The 21,089-nt window shown below is 38.6% G+C and overlaps 1 protein-coding gene across 1 annotated transcript in view; it reads left to right on the forward strand.

Moving 5' to 3' along the window:
• The first annotated feature begins 956 nt into the window (after positions 1-956).
• cfap74 (cilia and flagella associated protein 74) overlaps positions 957-21,089 on the forward strand; it is a 47,050-nt gene continuing 26,917 nt past the window's right edge. Inside the window, exons 1-18 of the mRNA XM_063465057.1 lie at positions 957-1,050; positions 1,195-1,273; positions 1,547-1,705; positions 2,548-2,646; positions 2,728-2,832; positions 3,811-3,984; positions 4,274-4,384; positions 5,159-5,261; positions 5,667-5,824; positions 6,000-6,216; positions 6,325-6,489; positions 8,574-8,732; positions 8,906-9,024; positions 17,205-17,271; positions 17,836-17,925; positions 18,280-18,465; positions 18,757-18,877; positions 20,240-20,343. Of these exons, the coding sequence (XP_063321127.1) occupies positions 957-1,050; positions 1,195-1,273; positions 1,547-1,705; positions 2,548-2,646; positions 2,728-2,832; positions 3,811-3,984; positions 4,274-4,384; positions 5,159-5,261; positions 5,667-5,824; positions 6,000-6,216; positions 6,325-6,489; positions 8,574-8,732; positions 8,906-9,024; positions 17,205-17,271; positions 17,836-17,925; positions 18,280-18,465; positions 18,757-18,877; positions 20,240-20,343 (2,310 nt within the window). The remainder of the gene's footprint in view (positions 1,051-1,194; positions 1,274-1,546; positions 1,706-2,547; positions 2,647-2,727; positions 2,833-3,810; positions 3,985-4,273; positions 4,385-5,158; positions 5,262-5,666; positions 5,825-5,999; positions 6,217-6,324; positions 6,490-8,573; positions 8,733-8,905; positions 9,025-17,204; positions 17,272-17,835; positions 17,926-18,279; positions 18,466-18,756; positions 18,878-20,239; positions 20,344-21,089) is intronic.

Genomic DNA, 21,089 nt, shown 5'->3' on the forward strand with positions numbered 1-21,089 from the left:
CCTTGTGATGGTGCAATAAGCCACCAATCTACTAGAAAATGCACGCCTGTTTCCCGTGGGGTTGTGCATGCTTGACAAAAGACTTGCATAACACAGACTTAGCATTCTCTCTAAATCAGCCGAGATATTTTGTGCTCTCTGGCTTCTTGACTGTTGTCAGGCCAGAGAAAAAAAGACGGTGAATGGCAATGTGCAATGTTGTAAGAAAGTCATTTTAGATATTAAAACCTTTACATTTCGTGTTGAATTAAAGTCTTACAATGTCTGTAACCGTTTGCCATGTCATTACGGTACAACGACAGACTTTTTTTGGGATCATTTCGACAGGTAAATCGATTACTAATGCTGTCGGTACTATTTTGCCACCAACGGTAATTTCTGTCGCACCTGGAAGGGAAGGTTTCAGCAGGCAGTACGACTCCGCCCCTCGCGTCACGTTTCCTTGGAAACACCAGCAAACATGGCTGCTTTGAGAAAAAGTAATGTTGAGAAGCCGTTTTTATAAGAGAAGGAAAGACGAGCTACAAAAGGTAACCGTTTCTTTAATGTACTGACACAGAGCAAACACTGTATTATTATTATTTTTTGCTTTAGCTGGCCCCACTTTCTTGCTTTTCAAGCTAGCTCAACTCGAATAAAAGACACACCAGTTTTCTTTTAGGATTATTCTTATTGAATGTTATGGTGCTTGGGACAAATGTTCACTCTGGCACTACGGAAATATAACCTAACCCTACTAAACCGCCAAAAAGAGCCGCTTAAAACTACATTTAAATTTCAGCAATAGTGGCCAGTTTTTAATATTAATTTATTTTCCTGTTGCGTGAAAGAACTGGCTCTCAGTCATTGAATGACTTCACCTGGATTTAACAGATTTGCTATGTCTATTTCTGTATGCCGTTATAATTAAGGCTTGCTCAGTAATGTGGTCCTGTGCCCTTCATAAATAAGGTGACATGGAGGTAGAAGACAGGAGAAGCCCCGCAGAGGTGGAGCCTGACAGGTGTGGACAGCTGGATGTCCACCTCAGTCCAGGTGAGGACAGTAAAGGTAAATACCAGATCCTGCTGCTTCATGTAGCTTTCAGAAAAAAAGCCTTTAAGTCTCACAGATATACATTACTTTATCCATAACTACACCTATATAAAACAGCCCTTTTTTAGCTTGAGACTGAGATATGCTGGTTTATTTCAGATGATCCAAGTGATGAAACCTTTAAAGCCGAAGAGTCAGATGTGCCTGCTGATTTGGACTGGTTAGAAGAATTGTCTGAGTGGGTGTTTGCTATTTTTTTGAGAACTATTGGGCAGTTAAACCCAAATGCCAGTGTGTCTTGTATTCAAAACCACGGTGCTTGTTTCGGTCAGATATTGTTATACAAAGCAATAAAGTTCAATTTCTGTTTTTTATTTCAGCATCTGTTGAAAGTCTGTTACATCATATACTTCCATACATGAAAGACAGTCTGTGAATATTAGTGTGTGTATCTAAGAGTTTGCATCACATAAGGAGCCTTTTCTAAATGTAATTCTGCATCTGCCCCAAGAGAGGATGATGGTGTTGACGATGGTGACCTTGCGGCTATGGCTGACGGTTGTAAGAAGAGGAGTTATGCCGAGACAGCACGGATGTTCAAGCTGAGACGAAACCTCGACCAGCTGGACTGCTTTCACCGACAGAAGGAGCATGACGTGCTGAAAGCCAGGTCTGAACCTGGCACCGACAGACCTCTAGAGCTACAGAAGCTCCTTACCTACATAGATTTTTGTGAGCCTTTCTAGACTCCACACAAACCAGTACCAGTAGAAAAGCTTTTTTTAATGAGAATTAAAATAAAATACACAGGCTTTTGCCCAGTCTTTTCAAAAAATTTTCCCCTGTTTTATTCCACTTTTTTCTGCTCCTGCCCTTTTCACACAAGGCCAATCATATCTGTTCCAATTGATTCGGCAATTTGTAGGAAATGATTTCAGCCGAGGACAGAACATTTCTTATAATGTCCTTTCTCCCCACTTTCCTTCCGTCTTTTTATTTGTCTGGACCATGAGCCATTGAGCACCTGATGAACTGTGATGCAGTTCCATGGAAAATGTCTGTCATCTTCCTTTAGCATAGAGTGTCAGCGGTCAGCGTGGAGTTATACTTCAGCCACAGAAAACGTGTGTTTAATGGGAACCTAAATGCACCTATCTTTCAACCTGTCTGCAGGCCTTGTCATACTACGTGCCACAATTTTCTTTTTATGACGGTCTTTTGCCACAGCCGCAGATTGTTGTGTTGCACACCATTAGACTGCAAAAGGAACATTGGGCAATTCAAAGCTGTTACAGTGTGTGTCCACTCTCAGCTTTCTAATATCTTCATTTGATTACCTTGTTAGGACACAGAATTACCTCCCTGTTGTTGCAGTGGCCTCAAGGAAATCCATTAGCCGGTGCTCTGAACGCATCCTATTTTAAGTGCCTTGAAAACGTTCACGTTTTTGGTGTTTCTCTATGTCAGCACTGCAGCTTGTCTTCTTTATCCTGTGTTTTTTTTTTTCTCCAGAGAAAAGCTAAAACTCTGTCAACAGAATATTCAAAGTTTGTTGGAGCAGAGGGATAACTTGGAGAGAGAGATAGAACAACAGAAAGTAACAGTCAACAGGTGAGTTTAAAATAAACCAACTGGTCTTTGGTACTTTTATTTTGACTAATTTTTTTTGTCTTTCTGTTTAAAATTTGTCAGCGTGGCTTTGTTTCGACTGCGAGCCCGGCATAAGCACCTATGTCAAAAGCTGCACAGTGAGGAGGAGCTCGAGGGCCACATCAACATTGAGCTGAAGCAACTAGAGTGAGTCCAAGAAGAAAACAGGTCTTGATCTAAGAGGCATTAGTACTCCTAGAAAAGGCCAGCACCCTTATTTGCCGCAATTATACCACTGCTTTGACACTGAGAGCAAACACAGAGGGTGGGAGATTATTTTGCTGCAAGAACAGTGTATTTCTGTTTTTTTACAGTTGTCAGCATGTAACCAAACGGATTTGCTGTGTTTGGGTGTCTGATAAAGCTTCAAACTCAAAAATGTATTTTTCTAACTGGTCTTCATGGATTGTATTTCAGCACTTCAGTGGTATCCTAGAAAACACACCCACAGCTCTGCAGCCCCTTGTGGTTTTTTTAGTGCACTTTTTAGTCATAAAGCCTGGTTACTCAATACAGTAATAAAGGCTGTAAACAATTTTGCTGTGTAAAAAATCTGTAAGGAATCCTTTCTCATTCTGCTGTTAGGAAGTGTGGGTTTTTCTAGAGGGAAATAACATACTGTAATGGTTTCAGTGCAGGTTTAGAAGCTTTTTAAACAATCATACAGCCAGGTTTAAGCTGGCCTCTCATTTGAACGACATTTATAAGATAAATAAAAATAACAGTTTAGAAATAGGATAGAATAGGAATAGTTTGGGAGTTTCACAGTGCAGTGCAAATCTCTGAGTGGTCAAGCTGACTATAAGCTTACAGCTTGTAATGAGAGTATTTCAGTCAGTTAAAAAATGTCAGTATGAAATGTCTCAGAACAGTGTGAAACTGTTAAAGTCAAAACTTTGTATGGAAAGTGTCACCTCTTGGTGAAACTGCCATTGAAAGAAAAGGGCGTGTTTATAGTTTAAAGTAGAAGGATCGGGGATTTTTAATTGCATGTGTTTTCAGGGCTGACAGCTGGCTGATATTGAGGTGGTAATATTCATCGTATTGACTCTACAGATACTTAGTGTTTTTAGAGTTCTCCCATTCATTTTATTCCATCTGCATGCATTTGTCCTTGCTCCTCAGACTGGAGCTGAGTGAGGTGGAAGTTGAGCTTGGCAGATGCTCCTTGCTCCGGCAGGAGGTGCAGGAAGAGGAGCAGCTCTTCCAGGTTCTTAAAGCCCAGAAGGCAGCAACGAGGCTGCAGCAGGAGAGGGAAGCCAGCCAAAACCTGCAACTCAAGATGAAGAATCTGAGGGAGTATGGAAAACAGCCATATTTACCCTTCTAAAAGCTTTGCTTTTTCCCCTGATTTGTTGTCCTTATTATGCATAGAAAATTCAAAACGATTTGTCATTATGTGAGTAACTAAGAGTGATGTGTTGCACATAACCTGAGTGAAATGACTCTTGTAGGCACATTTTGTTCCTGTGTATCCATTATATTTAAAGCGTGTGATTATTTTCATGAGAAGCCTCTATCACAAGCCAAAAATAGCCATGTGATGATAACACTCTGTGTGTAAGTGTCTGTGATTCTCTTCTGATAGTAAACAGGCAGCCATGCTAAAGAAAGAGGAGACTGAATGTCAGAGGAAAATCGAAGAGGGCCGAGAGAGCCGCAAAATAGCTGCCAAGTACTTGAAACAGACTGTAAAAAGGTAATCAGCTTTCAAACCAATAAACAGTGTCAGAGGGGTAAAACAAAGATGTGAATTATCTCAGAGGACTCGTTGGAGAGCTGGCACGTCCTATTGATCATTCGCACATCCTGGCAAATTGCATTACAAGCAGAGTAGACATGACACTTGAAAGAGCTCAGATTCATACATCATTGATCTATTCATACATCAAAAAATCTATTCAAATCTTGATTTTTCTAAAAATCACTAATTACTCAAGCCATGAGAGTCTGTTCTGGTGTATAATAATCTTGCATGATATTTCACAAATGTAAATTTTAGCACAATCTACACTTCAATTGAACCCGTTGTGGAAATGTAGTGAGACCATCATTTTTTTTATTTGTTAATGGAAACAAATTCTACACAGAAATAGCTGGTGCCTAGAAAGCTAAAAACTATAAAAACTCCAATAAGCCAATAGTTGACCTTGTGGAAATGCCATTTATACATTATGAACACACAATTTTATTGAAGGTTATAAAAACTGCACATACAATTGTATGTATGCTTACCAAATATATATTTGTCTGTGGCTGAAGATAATCTGAAAATATTTGCTGTTACTTCCAAGTTTATTCCACCTATAAGTTGACTTGAATTCTGTTCTTTTGTACTACTTACGATGTCACCGGTGTAAATTTGGCTCAACCTCAGGTTTTTAATGCCAGGCAGTAATAGCACATTTGCTGTTTTCTCTCTGTGCTGTATTTGACATTTTGCGTGCTTAGTAAGTGTCCCCATTTCATTCAGGATGAATCAGCAGGAGGCTGAGAGGGAGCGGCAGAACCAGGAGTTACTGGAAAAGAGGTTACAGGCTGTAAAGTCATTGAAAACTAACATAGAAGCAACCCAAGTAAGCAAAAGAACAGCATAACATTGTGGTTGTTTCATTAATGATGAGATAAAAAAAGCCTATGTGTTATTATTTTTTTATATCACTACTGTGCTTTTTGGTTACTATAACATCATTTTAAGTGCCTAAATTAACATTTGCATTATGAATTATTTAGCAATGAAGCTATGAAGTCATAGTGATCCAACTAGGCTCACTTTGACTTGTGTGTGGATATGTACTGTTGACAATGCTTTGTTTTTGTTTATTGCTGTATTTTCTGATTAAACATATGATTCAAGGCAAATTGTGTGTCTAAAGAGAAAATGTCTCTATGTCTCATGTCTCTGCCTTCAAACAGTCAGTTCAGTCCTAAAGCTGCATGTGGTCGAGTATAGCTTTATTAATCTGCCGTTGTTTCCTTAGGAGAATTTACAGGTCCAGCAAAGCAGAGCCAGAGCTAATGCCCAGAAGAAGGAGCAGCTACAAAGACAACTGAGAGAATCCCTGCAGGCCCAAGGAATCAACAGTATCAAACATATGTACCAGCAGAAACAACAGCAGGAAACAAAACATAAAGAAGGGTATGTCCTCTCCTCTCCTCTCCTCTACTCTCCTCTCCTATCCTCTCCTCTCCCACACGCATGTCCTCCACTCCCACTCCATGCAGCAACGTGTGGGTGTTTTCTCTGACTGTGTGCTGAAGAATGCATGACCCCATTTCAGGATAATGCAGTGTTGTTGATTTACCCTTCTCAGGGAATTTAAGGAGAGCCAGAAGTCAAAAAGAGTGGAGATTGTTTCAAAAATCCTTCAGGAAGAACAGTTGACGAATAGGAGGCAGAGGAAGCCGGCACTGCTACTGCCCAAACCCTCAGCCACTGAGAAGTTCCTATCTCTGAGGAGGGCAAGTGAGAAGCTCCCGTACTACCTGGATCCTGTTCCCCCATCAGCTGCTGAGGAGAAAGCCACAATCGTGAGGGGGAATCTAAGATCTGAGATGCCTACTATGAAATGATTGCTTGGAAGGCATTTTGAGCAATTTATAATGAATCGTTTGTGTGTGTTTGTATTTGTCCAACAGTTCAGAGATTTCAGTGACACCAGCAGCTCCTCGTCATCGTCAGCTTGCTCTGATGTTGAGGACCTGGAGGGGACTGAGGAAAACGAGGAGAAAGTGAATCACCAGATCCCTATTGACAGCCTGGCTGAGCCTGAATTCTCCGGGCTGTGGGACCAACACATCAAGGTTGACTAAAACAACAGGCGACCGAAAGCAAACCTATGCAACCTGCTAAATTTAAATGGCCATAAATCACGTACCATTCAGCAGGCACATTAATATCCTAAAGATTGCACTCGAGACTCCTGCTGGTTGGAGCATGTGCATTAGACTGGAATGGGAATAACTCAGCATGGTCACAGTGAAGCTTGTTTCAGGCAGGTGAAAAGAGACGCCAAACACATACACATAAACTCTGTACAAAGAGTCAGCAGTCAGGCCTCAGTGCTGAGGGAACAAGGTAGAGCTCTGTTTTTGAAAACTTGTATTATTTATTTGGCAATAAATAGTAGATAGTACTAATGGCATTAATAATGATTCTGAAAGCATTAATGTGATTAGTCACATTAGAGAGAGCACTGTTTACATTTTAGAAATCGACAGCTAGACAATTTTTTCCCATTTCCACATAAGCAATTGCAAGGCTTTCCATCCATCATACTCTAGGTCTGTGTGTTTAGACAACAACTACAGCTTAGCTAATATTTTAATATAGAGATCATTTATTTCAATATATATATAAAATAAGTCAAATTGAGTTGTGTTGATTATATCAGCATTGGCCTACAGTGACAATTTTGAGATTGTTCCATGGGAGTTGACGTTAAAGGTGAAAGTTTCTACACTAGCTCACTGACATGAAGATGAGAAGCGTCTAATCTGGCGCCCCAGCGCTCTCGAAATGTGGGGCAACGGACATCACTTCTCATTGTGCCGGTGCCTGTGAGCCCAGAGCGAGCACAGTGTTGCAGCTCAGAGATCTGAGCGAGTGACAAGCCAAGTGGAAGTGATCTCTCCTCCTAAAATACAGATCAGACTGACGCCCTCATCAAAGGGTACTTCTCAACACAGCCAGCACAACAGCAGAGCAGAGCGATACAATAAAGCTAATGAGATGATTCATGAGGGGGAGAACAGTGATTAAATGTCAACACGTCACTTTGTAACAAAGTTATAAAAGCGCTCTACAGTGCAGAATAAAGCATGGACGGAATAAAAATAGAAAACGCTGAATAAGGCAGCCTCGTAAACCACACCAATACCATTAGGTATTAATATTTCTCAAAGCAAGTATTACATTTGTATTTTTCTCTTTGACACTAGTATCATATCCACTATCTTGATCCATAATGATATCTATCCGTTTTCTACCAATTATCTAATTCAGTGACAGGGGGTTGGGGGAGAGGGGTATTATTTATGACAAGCTCACACACTATTTTTAGACAACTGTGATAACATGTAGTAAGTATGACTCTTGAAAATCAAGTTTTGGTTAGATATCCTTTATTAATCCTGACAGAGCAACTCATTCCCTCCATTTAATCCATCCTTACTAGGAGCAGTGGGCAGTTTCTCTGCAGCCAGTGCTCCAGCTGTAAGCATATGGTCAAGGGCACAGTGACAGGAGAATTAACTTAGCATGTTTTTGATGGCGAAAGAAACTGGAGCCAGAGTGCTGTGTACATGCCTGTGCCCTAAGGTGAAGGTATTTTAAAATAACCTCGTGCCCAATTTAATTTCTGACACTAGAAAAACATGTTCGCTATACGGTATGTTGGATGTGTTTGACCAAGCTTAAAAATGATTTAAACTTCCAACTATTGAATAACAAAAACACCTTAAGAAAACTTTTTGGATGATGAAGTTACCTGTTGTTTTATCATCATACAAACTCCTACATGTTCTATTCCAGGAATGTCAAACTCATTTTACATATTACAAGTGGACGGGACCATGAAACTCCTCTATCTGTTGGTGTAAATGAGTTTAACTCTACATTTAATCCTTCAGATAATTTAAAATAAGAAAAAGAAGAGCAAGTTCAACAGTAGTTTCCCAGTTTTTCTACATGGCAGAGAAATGAAGGAAAATCTGTCAGGACGACTCTGGGTTTAAATTATAAGAAATTATGATCCAGAAAAATGATCTCATTTTTTTTAAATTTTATTTTATTTTTTTTACTGTGGATCCATTTGACTGCAATCTTTGAGTATCTTATAGTAGATTATTACAAATTAGCAGTTGTTGCTTTGCTTGTGTGGTTACAGAAAATGCCCAATGAGAATACTACACTGGTGCAAACACAACTGAGGCAAGAAAAACCTCCAATAGCGAGTGGAAAGCTCAATATGACTGCTAAAAGAAATTGTGGAAAAGAGTTAAAAGGGCCTCCATTCATTAGTAAACCAGAGGTCATCCTCTTCAAGGTATGAGGGTTTTTTTCAGTCCCAAAACACAAAAATGTATGTCTTTATTTTATTGTAGAATCTTTACCTTAAAATATAAAGTGCTATAAGGTAACTGCTGTTGTGATTTGGCACTATATAAGTAAAACTGAACTGAACTGAATTATTATATTAAATGTTTTGGTCTATTTTAGGACTTTGATGTGGGAAAAATGTACAAGAAGAAAATTGTCCTGACTAATATCAGCTACGCAGTTATTAACTGCAAGTTTCTCGGGGTCTCCCCTCACTTGAAGAACTTCTTCACCATCAAGTAAGTTTTGTGTTTTATGTTTTTGTTGTTGCTAAAGTATTAATTATAACAGCTATAACAGTAAACAAAGAAAGACCTAAAGTATTTGTTTTAGGCAACAATTTTAGGAAAATCTTTCTAAAATTCTCAATAGGCAATATTACCATATTGAGGTTGATTCAGGAAGAGCCAATTACTCCAGTTCTACGAATCATGACAGACAAAGTAAATGTCTCTGAAGGGAAAACCAACATAGCATAGCATCAAGCAGCCCATTAGAACCCCTACTGAATCCCAGCTGAGGACAAAATGGATATATTTATCTCATAGAGATGAGAGAGACACCAGGGGGGAAAAAACTGCAGTAACGCAGCGGTGTTGCTTCATGGTTGCGCTCGTTTGCGAGTTAAAGTATTGAAGTGGTCGGGAAATCTGGTTTCAGACATACATCTGATAGTGTGGCACCAGAAACGGATAAAATTCCAGAAATCAAACATTAAAGGTCTGTTGTGATAAACTCCCATATGTATTAAACCGCTTCAGTTGTCACATTGAAACATCTGGTCATGCATCACCATTTAGCAACCACTTCTTGTCATTTTTTTAAATATGATGTGGAGTGGTCGTGAAAGAAAAGCCTATCCTCCCACATATGGATGCCAGCTTGGATCACCACGCTCACAGCTCCTCTTATGAGGCTCAGCTACATGAGTCAGTCCATGTCTCTTCTATCTCCTCTCTATCAGCATGCCAGCAGCCCACAGGCCGAGCAGAGATGCATTGTTCTCCAGGTCACTCACTGTGTATCACTTTCCCATCAGCTCTCCCATGGCTTGATGTGGTTTCTTCATCTCTTTTCTTTCTGCCTGACTGAGTTGAAGAGTCTCGCAGGCTACAGCAGGGTCAGCTTGAACACTACTGATGCCGTTCTTGAGCTTTAGTGCAGGACCACTTGTCTGAACGTATCACCTTCTACATGCGAGTTCTCAATTGCAAACTCACATGTACAAAATGCACTTAAATACCGAATGGGTAAATGCACGCATACTGTATACAACGCATAACACCCACTTTTTTTCTAGTATCTTCCTTTTATTTGAGAGAAGTAAAGTTGGTCATCCCTTTGATTTTATTGATTTTACTTGTAGGTGCACATATTATAGTTTCACATTAGCTTCACATTTGCAGACATCAGATTAGTTCTACAGCACTAAAATAATAAACGCTGCGCCTGCTTTTCGTTCATTTTAATCACAACAAAATAAAAATAAGAATGTGTGAAAATTTTGAATTCATAAATTGTAACACAAAGCTCTAGTCAATTCAGTACATTCAGCTTTCTGTTAATACAGCCTTACAAGGTCTGATATGCTCTATTACTCATTGTGGCTAACCTCCCATTAACCATCATGATACTACATGTCATGCTGTTGGATGACCATCCCCCAAATCCTGGACATTTTAATCACTTGATGGCTCATTAAATTTGTTACAGGAAGACAGCTGAAAATCTGAAATAACCAGATGGTAGGCAATCCGCATAGCAACCTATTGTATAAAGTGAGGAAAATGTATTCAGGGATATGCAGAGCAATAATAATATGAGCTCTCAAGGTTTAAAAAATAGCAGTTACTTCACAGCTGTTTGGTGTTGTTTTTGTGGTTTTACAAATAGAAGAATGCTATGTGGCTATAAGGTCCAAACCTGTGTTACATACTCGGAAAGCCCTGGATCAGGAGTTGATGGTTGGTGTTTGCAAAATAATCTTTGAATCTTTGAATTAGAAAAATGTAAATGCTCTTTACATTTTTCTAATTCCAAAACTATATTTAAAAAATTCAACTAAATAAAATAGGTTTACATTATATTTGGGATTTGTAGGCCACGGGGTAGAAAGTGAGTAAAAGTATATCATGGCCAGAGTTTCAGCAAAACAATAAAAATACTTGGAGTGAGGCTCTGTACGAATTAATTCATTCAAATGTTAACCCTAAACCTACAATTCAGGAATAAAATACATTATTATTATTAGATTACTTTCTCTCTGGCAATTTAATGATACATGCTCAAAAGGTACCTTACCTGTGAAGACATAAATGTTATCATACACTGATCATCCGTAACATTATCACCACTGACAGGTAACGTAAGTAACACTGATCATCTCTTCATCATGGCACCTATTATTTGGTGAAATATATTTTGTCCAGCAAATGAACACTTTGTCCTCAAAGTTGATGTGTTAAAGCTGGAAAAATGGACCAGTTTAAGGATTTGAGGGAGTTTGACAAGGGCCAAATTGTGCTGGATAAATGGCTGGGTCAGAGCATCTCTAAAACTACTCTTGTGGGGTGTTTCTGCACTGCAGTGGTCAGTATCTAACAAAAGTGGTCCAAGGAAGAAACAGTGGTGAGTCAGTGACAGGGTCATGAGAGGCCAAGGCTCGCTGATGTAAATGGGGAGTGGGCTCGTGTGGTCCGATCTAACAGACAAGCTACTGAAGTTCTTGGTAGTTCTGATAGAGAAGTGTCAGAATAGACAGTGCATCACAGTTTGTTGTCTATGGGCTGTATAGCTACGGAGCAGTCAGGGTGTCCGTGCTGACCCCCATCTACTGCTTAAAGCACCACCAACAAAAAAATGTTGTTGTCTTAGTTTTTATGACATTACAATAAAATTTTTACTACAGCACTGTTGGTTACATCATACTGCAGTCACAGTAGTGATATCAAATGGTTGGAATGATCGTTAAATTTAATATCAAGTTTACATGGTACTACTGTAAATTGTAAGCACCCTGTCACTGTATTTATCAGAATCACAAACTGCACCAGGATCATAAGCAAAACAGCCTAGAAAAAAAATGCTAAGTGGTGTCAGAAATCCTCGGTTTTACAAACTGAGTCACGCTCATACATCCTGACGAATGAATGCACCTGTTATACACCCTCCCTGTATTTTTCAGTGCCTGTTGTGTGTAATTATTCACACATGAAACCACACAGTATTGAGATCAGTCGTGACAACTGAAAAATCATCATGGCTCGCCCAGCTAAAAACATTAGCGCAGCTAGAGAGCGAGAGAACCATGAACCAGGAACACACTAGACTTTTTCACACCAGCCCATGGTTCCCTGTACGCCCCCTGAATTTCTAAAATTGGTTTCGTTTCCCCCGACACCCCCTGCCCAGCGTAGGTGCATTTGTGCCACAATGGGCTCTGCTGTATCTTTTCACTACTGGTGCAAAAACCACAACAGCCTGGGCTTGCCACATTTGGTGAAAAGCCAGTGCATAGAAGTTGTGTTTTTGCAGTTAGTGCCACATCCTAGCATGTTACTGCAAATGACTGGCTTAGAGGAAGACACCCCTCTGTGGCGTGTATGTTCCTGAGATCAGTTGTGAGAGAAAGCCGTGGACTGTAGTAGAAATGGTGGTACTCGATAGATACTGAGGGTGTGATCACACCTACGGTTTGTTTCATTTGGTTCAGTCGTTTGGAAGTTTGTTACTGACAAAACTATTCACAGTGGTGACAAAGTAAAAGAGGACCCTTTAAGCCCAACTGCAATTACATTTAATGTCGAGATTTCCTCAATCCTGATAAACCCAGTCTGATGAAAACACTGAAAACCATATCAAACCTAAACTGAAATTTGGTCTATTTAAACTAAAAACTGGCATAAATACAGAGACAACATTATCACTTGCACTGCTAATTAATAACCAGATCAAAAAGTACTGCTTTATATGTCATTTGACCTTTTTTTTCCCAATTTAGACTCAAACTGTTTTTAAAAACCTGAAGTCCGATTTACACTGCATTGTAATGGATTTAACTGTACTATTGTTTAACTGTATATTATGCTTTTGTCTTGTTTGCTTGTTGTCTTGTTCTCTCCTTTTTTTGAAGCAAAGTTTGCCTTCATGCTGTTTAGGAGGCACATGTGCATCTTTGTCTTCTATCTTCTGTGGAAAAAACAAAAAGAAAAACAACAATATGAGAAAGTCCAGATGAGCCAAATTGGGCTTTCCCATGCATTAAAACATTAGCCTTAATTTTTCTCTTGTGCCTATTATCATACAGCAGCATACAATCAGAATATCATTCAGAGTGAGAGGGAAAGTTATTACACAGGAAAAATAGGATCCTACCGCAGTAAGATCAAATTCAGCGCAGTCCTGGTCCATCCAGGCTTAAATTTTATTCACATTTTCTAAGAAACAAAAAAAAGATGATCCAAGAAAAACAAATCCTGGCTGTCTGAGAAAAGACATGAACTTCACTTAATATATGTGATATGTTCTCTTTGGTGTAGTCAGTGTTATTCTCTTGCATTTTGTTTCTATAAAATATGGTCCTTTGTGGCTTCGGTTTGATTTCATTTGTTTTTTGTTACTATATTTGCATTTAACAGTAGCTCTCAACATAACACATATGACTGGCATTACCCATATGGAAAAGAAATAGTAAAAACTTATAAAAGACTTGCATAAGATGTGGCCTACTTTATATAGTGAATCATGTAAGGCTTATATGATTTACTCATGAAAGTGGCCACTTTCTCATTACTTTCATATATTGTTTTAGTAAGTATCCAAAACATACAAGTTTCATTTATATAATTTTTCAAGGGATCTTATATCTGTTTCCACTCTTGTATGCTTTTCATACAAGTTTCACACAAGACAGATGCAAACTTTATAAGATTTATATATATCTTTTCCATATGGGTAACACTCGGTAACAGGCTGCAGCCTGAGACACAACACAGCAAGACTAACATAGAATCCCGTTAACGAGTAATTAATCAGTCCTGCTGTCAACGCAGACTACCGAAAGCATATTTTTATACTTTAGCCTAGTTTTCTGTCTTTTACACACACAGTATATACATGTATAGGAGCAGCTGCGGTTCTAAGATGTGCTGCTCAGACTTCTGTGTAGACATGGCTGTGCATTTTAGGCACACTGTGAGGTTAGAGTTAGACCTGTGCATAGTCCGCAGTACTTACCTTTGAGCAAATACTAATAAGGTCTAAACTAACCTGCTGATGGTAAGCAAGCAAGTAGTAGAAATGTCTAATTTGCAGAAGTTAAGGTTTATTTTGGTCATAGTATTTAATTGTGGCCTGGGGATAGCACTGGAAAAGTTACTGAATCGGAGAGCCAACTCATTAGCGACATCCTGCTGTGACAAAAAATGTCTGTGGACTTAATGGAAAATCATCCAATGGTTCTGGGGACAGTTTATCCAGACTTGGAAGCAAAAACTAGTCCTACACCCACTGTCACCCATGAATGCCAAATGTATGGCGACAATGGGTGTGAAAAGTCACAAAAGTCAGTAGGTTTTATCTTCCAAGGACGCTTAAACGTTTGTATGCCAGAACAAAGTTTATAGAATGCTGTCAGTGTCAGTCGAACATTAACGTGGAGTCTTTCTTATATTTAAACTCAAACTTCGAGTTTCACCTGCTCTTCTAAAGGGCTCTATCACCCGTTTGATTTCTGTAAAAGATTTTTTCACACTGTATAATAGAAGATCCTTTGACAGCCTTATGTATTATGCTTGTATCCAATTGAAACCATCAAGTTGACAAAGTTAGTTTCGTCTTCTCAACTGCCTGAAAACTGTCAAAGTTCATTTCAGTGACTGACATGAGAAAACCACACTGCACTTAACTGAGTCTGTTGTTTTATTAATCGCCCTCTTGGTAGTCTGTCTGTGTCTGTCCATTTAAAAACATCCAAATTTGAGCATCAGTCAGCGCTGCAGTTAGACTTAAGTTCTGTGACAGGCCCATATTTATTTCAGCCATCTGCCTGAGTGTCTTTTCAAGCAGTTTCACTTTGGTTTTTGATAGATTAAAAAAAGTATTACCTGCCTAAAGATTTAGATAGTCAGCCTTAAAAAGTTGCTGCTTTTATATGTTGTCTAAAACTGTGAAAAGATTTGTGCATTATTGTACTTTGTAGCCACCTGATGTAAAGAGAACCAGATCTCACTTCAGAACAATTAGCACGAGAGCAAGATTATTCAAGTACTATTGACACACATGAGACAGAGTTTTCATGCTTCTCAGTAAATTGCTTTCAGAAGTGGTTGAGTGTGACTATGAGGGTGTTTTAGCTATGCTGAACTGAATTATGGACAGAGAGTCCTTATTGATTTACTATAGTAGAAGCCAATGAGGACAAGAATGTATAATTTAACAGAGAGTATAGTCAGTACTACTGTATAACAAAGCTTCACCACCTCAGTCCTCTTCAGTAGATATTAAAGGATAAAAACTGTACAGTATGGCCTCATTTGAAGCGATTTATATAGGGCTGTAGCAGGCTTTTTCAAAGACCGCCTCATTCAGAATTTAATCCCAAGTGAACTGTTCTATTTTCCTTCATATCCCTTCATACCAACTGTCTTGAAGCTAGGAAGAATAGCACCAATAAAGTAGGAAATCTGACCAGGGAAAAAAAAGATGAATGTGCAATGTGACATTTACTACCAGATTTACTCAGGTGGAGTTCTTTCATAGATTTCCAGATCACAGTGGTGAGCTGGATGCAGCTTCAGTCAGGCTGCTCCAAGTTTTTTACCTGGCAACTGGACCAACAACTTCAAACAACTGCCTTAAGCTAAACTGAATGTCCCTTTGCTCACTGGAGTTGATGATAGTGCATATTATTATACTGTGGTTATAGGTTGTTTGCCGTTCAACTGTTTTTTTTGTGTGTAGTATTTTTGACGTGTGTGTGTGAGACAGTTGAAAAAAAAAATCCTCCTGTCCTGCAAACAAAAAACACAGATGTTCTCTTTTTAGTTCATCAAATAGAAGCTGAAGGGCTTGAATGCTTATGTTTCTTATTCACGAAGCAATGCGACAACCAAAACAACATGAACATATTTTACAAAAACAAAACATCAAAACATGAAACTTGCTATAAAAACTAGAAGCTCAACATAAGCTTATTTCCATATTCTTTTCTTATTGTTTTGGGTCTGTATTCCTCGTGTCAACAGAAAGAAAGCTGTAATATTCATTCTGCTTTTTAACAGAGCTTAAAAAAATGGATGTGAGGCAGAGTGAGAAAAACTTGTATGAATCTCTTCAGAGACTCAGCTCTTCTCTTTTCAGACAAAGACGTTAACTTGGCACCAAGGTGCTCTCATCTACAAACAAAAATCCAGCTACGTCTTTAAATGTAGATTAAAGTTTACTATCACAGCAACAGGATCATAGTATTTTTCAAGCCCAACAACAATTCGTTTAGGATCTGGTATATATTCTGTAACTGTAGCTGACTCCTAATTATGCTCATAGTTGCGCGGTTCCAACTTTTTGTTTATTTATTGAATTTTGAGAATTCGCCTTGCTTCCCTGGCCGCCTGCCTGCTATATTTATATTGATCGGGCCTCTTCTCGTGTCTCTCAAAGGGCAGCAAGTTATCAAACTCCTCGGGGCAGCATTAGGGTTTGTGCGAACATGTGCTGTGAGATACACATGTTGGTTTGAAATAGCTCACAGTCCTCATGTTTGTTTTCTTATTTGGAAATAGAATTTTTACTTACTTGTATGATTTCCCCTGCAATATAATAAGGATTAACTGCTATATTTTGTCTAACTATGGATTGCACATTACATGGCTTTCATATAGAATGGTAGATTTTTGTTTCACTTTGTTTTCTTTGGCTTGTCAAGTGAGCATCAGGTTTACTTTCGACATTAGCTTATTCATTATAGTTTAGTATTTTATTTAGAGCTGCTAATCGTTTGTTGAAAACAGCAGATTTGCTGTACTATATTATTGCTGTCATACTCAGCCAGTCACAACAGATGGCTGCCCCTACCTGAGCCTTGTTCTGCTGGAGGTTTCTTCCTGTTAAAAGGGAGTTTTTCTCTCTCACTGTTGCCAAGTCCTTGCTCAAAGGGAGTCATTTGATTGTTGGGGTATCCTCTGTATCATTGTAGGGTTTTTACCTTCAAGGCAAATGCTGTTATACTTTAAATTTTGTTGCTAATCATACACTTCTTTATACCCCTACCAGAGCTATACACTAAACAGTAATATCCAATATCATGTGTAATGTTCACTTTTTAAGCTGTGATCAAGAAATGAAAATAATCTTCTTATTTTTTTATTATTATACTTATTTTTTTACTTATATACTAAACTTTCTGGCATTTGTGTTTCAGCTTCCAGCCTCCTACTTTGTTGTCCACCGGGATGTCATTTGACATGCAGGCTATTTTCCAGCCAATGGTTTGTAGCATCACCACTGCCTTTAAACATCTATACTTATTTTTTTCTTTTATCTTTATTTTCATTAAAAACTATTTCAGTGGTTATCACCTGTTGTTTGTTTTTAACTTTTTAAATCATACTTACTGTACAAATACTCAAGAATAGGGATGAAATGAAGTATTTCTCTGAAGATTCATTGTGTGGTATCTTCCCTGTTTTATCACATGGAATAACTTAAACACAACATGCTAAATAATGAGCCTTTTACAGCAGGTGGATATTTTTTGCTGGCCAAAGTAGCTTCTTCCCGATTTGCCATACACGTAATGGCGTGAGGTTGTTAATTATCCTTTCATCTTTCCTGCAAAAGTGTTCTCTGTAAGTGTCTTTCTTAAAATGTTGTGTTCTTCCTTCAAGATGAGTCATCTTATTTAAGATTTGGTTCCACATCCTTTGCAGCAAACAACTCATACAACTCCTCCACTGCCCCACTCTTTGTTTTAGCATCAAATTTTCTGCCGCTTGATCAAACATGAAGCCTTTGTTTTTGCTTACCACAAAATCATTATCTAATCTCTGCAGATCAACGAGGACTTGGAAGGAGAGCTCCAGTTTGCATCAGCTCTGGGTCCCTTCTTTGTGCCCATCAGATGCACTGTAAAGAAATGTATTGTGAGTAGTGAGCTATAGCCAAAGTTTTTGGTAATTACAGATAACTGCTAATTCTGATTTCAAAAGCTTGTGTCTTGTGTATATTTTGTGATGTGGATTTCTTGTCCAGTCTTGCTGTAGCTTTTTACCCTTATAAATTAGCTCTAATAATTATTTAGGGAAATGAATTTGTGGCTAAACGAATCACACTGCATGGTCACACCACAGAAAAAAACACTGACTGCCTTTTTATTTTTGCTCACTGTCTCATTTAATCAGCTTACTGTGAATTAATGTATGTAAAACTATGTACTTTGCCTGGCAGCTGTTCACTGACATTGCTAATTACAGGATGTGACTATACTCTTTCTCTAGCTGAAGGTTGACAGCCAGTTCATTGACTTTGGTTCGCACGTTGTGGGCCAGACTATTTCACGGTCCATCACACTGACCAACAAGGGTGCACTGGCCACGCATTTCAGCCTGGACAGCTCCACATGTCTCAGTCCAGAAACGAGCTACGTCCAGATGCCACCACAGGTCTCTACCAACACATATGAGGTCAGCTATTTATGTGGACTGTAAGAGCTAATGTTTCTTGGATACCCTAAAGGAGAAACTCCAATACAGCTAATAAAAAAAGTAAATTGTTCCTGCTTTTTTTCCATATATATTATACTGCTATTTTGTCTGTAGATTGAACAAGCAAAAGATTATGAAACCACTGAAAAAAATTGGCATTCATTATTTTCACATGAGAGAATTCCAAAGCTTCTGTCTCAGGATGCCCATACCAGATATTATGGGTAAAAATAAATGAATATATTTGCCTGTTTGTTTGTCTGAAAAAAGGCATCCAGTCAAAACACAGCAACTAACAACCAGAACAGCCCTGAATCCATTGATGCTGAAGATGTCCAATCAAAGCTACAGAGTCAGGAGCTCTCTGCAGGAGAACAGCAAGAACAATCAGGTAAAATATGGACACACACATGACATGATTATCCATCACAGTTTGTGTCCTGAACTAGAAAAACTGAAATCTAAACTACAATACATAATAGCATGAATTCAAAACTGGGCACTCTGTCTTTCTTTTCCCAAATGATTGTCAGTGTGTTTTCCTCATGACAAGCACAGGACATGTACAAATACCAGAATAGCAGTTTTTGATTCTTTGAGTAAAAAGTGCCCCAACGTTGACTGGAGAGACTGTAATGATTTTAGTTAATTTGGTTAATTTGTGCTCTAGTCCTGCTTTTTGGTGATAAAACTTCCCCTAGTGTTATAATCAGCTCATTTTTTTTGTCTAATGCATTTTTTATGATCTTATTATTATTATGTCCTTACATACAAAGTATTTTGACTCTGATTATTAGCCACAGCGTTAATTTGTATTTAGTACTGTTATTAGCATGCTAACGCGCTAAACTAAGATGGTGAGCAAGGTTAAATCAGTATATTGTATTCTGTCATTAGCGTGCTGTGCAAACACAGCACCACCTTGGTGAGTGATTATAATATGTGGGAGACAGAGAGACAGTGTTACCCTGAAACAGTCTCTGGAAGGAAAATGAGGACTGACAACATCTCCTCGTGGTAGATGATTTCTTTTTTCCTCTGTCTCTCTATTCCTGTTAGGACATTGAGTCCTTGTAAGAACGAAAATAAAAGAACACACACACACAAAGCGGAGGGTTCACCTTGCTCTTACAGCTGGTGGCAACAAGGCATCTTCTCTTTCGTGTTCTTGCAGATCTGAAGTCTACATCACTGCACTCAGCACTTCCTGCTGCTGATGCTTTGATAAGCTGCTCAGTCTTTTGCCTCTGCTCTGCTGGCTTTGGAAATTCTGTGTTGAAGTGGCTCCGACTCTGTTTCTTTATTTTATCTCTATTGTCGAGAAAGGCTCTCGGATGTTGGACCAATTTTGAGGCTGTTGATGTTCCTTTCTGAAGCTGACTGTAGTACATTTTGTCCAATATGTTTTCTGTGTCACAGATTAGTAAATAAAGGTCAGATTGCAGATTGGCATAAAAATGTTCCACACATGTCCAAGAGGAAAAACAGTGTTATTTGTCAGAGGGCCTATTTGTCTGGATTTAAATGATATTTCTAATTTTCCTCCAGCGTACACTAAAAATACTGCTACAGTGAGGCCAAGTATTACTTCTTCTTACTTATCACTTATTACTCTGCTCTTTCATCAACCAATTACAGGTTAACCATTATTGTTTTAGTGTTAGTCCATACAAGGTGCCCACTTAGAGTAACTGCTCAACAATAAAACTTTGAGATGACTTGCATTTGTGACTTTTATCTGTGTGTATGGCAGTGTCAGAGGGTGTGAAAACTGTTCCTGGAGCTTGTCTTTCATCTGATTTGGACACTCAGACAGACCAGACCCCCTCAGACTCCAGTGACATAAAACTAAGAGATGTAAGTATTCGGTCCTACTTCAAAAACTTGCTCATTTCCTATGTTAATGCTACTGTTTTTAGATTGATGAGTAATGTTTTAATGGTAAGATTAAAACAAAAACCAAGTTGTAGCCCTAGCTGCTCTTGTTTATACATCTGATGTAACACAGTAGTAATGTTAGACAGTATGAACATCAAAGAGCTTTTAACCTTTAAAAATCATCAGGACCCATTATTCTAAAGTATCCTTTTATCTATTAACTATCCAGAAATAGCATAGACTGGAAAATGCATAGACTTCTGTTAAGTAAGGTAACTATACAGAGTTTTGCAAAGTCATACCCCAAAAGCTCATTACGAGGTCGCAAGAAGCCCGGTCTCTTGTGCTGAAACACATTTTGCCTGGGCTAGTTACAGCTATACATTAATATTTATAGTCTGGTATACAAGTGTTGCTAGTAGTAGTACTGTTATGTAATCTAGCTTTGGTGTTTCTGTGGTTTCATAGAAAAAGCCCTCAGCTATTCTATGAAATAGTTTTTCAATATGTTGTTTTTTGAGATTCAGTAAACAACATATTGAATATTTGACTGCTCTTAGGAAGATAGAACAAGACTTGAGGATAGTCTTGTAGGAAGAAAGTACATCATGTCTGTTTTAATAGCGACAGGCTGAATTAAATTAAAGTATTGAGTCAAGGGTGAGGGCTGTGAGTCCATCAAAAATGGTCCATCTTCTTTGGAGCATGAACCTTCTTCTTGTCAA

The sequence above is a fragment of the Pelmatolapia mariae genome, linkage group LG20 (genome assembly GCF_036321145.2).
Source record: "Pelmatolapia mariae isolate MD_Pm_ZW linkage group LG20, Pm_UMD_F_2, whole genome shotgun sequence".
In the NCBI taxonomy this organism is placed as follows: domain Eukaryota; kingdom Metazoa; phylum Chordata; class Actinopteri; order Cichliformes; family Cichlidae; genus Pelmatolapia; species Pelmatolapia mariae.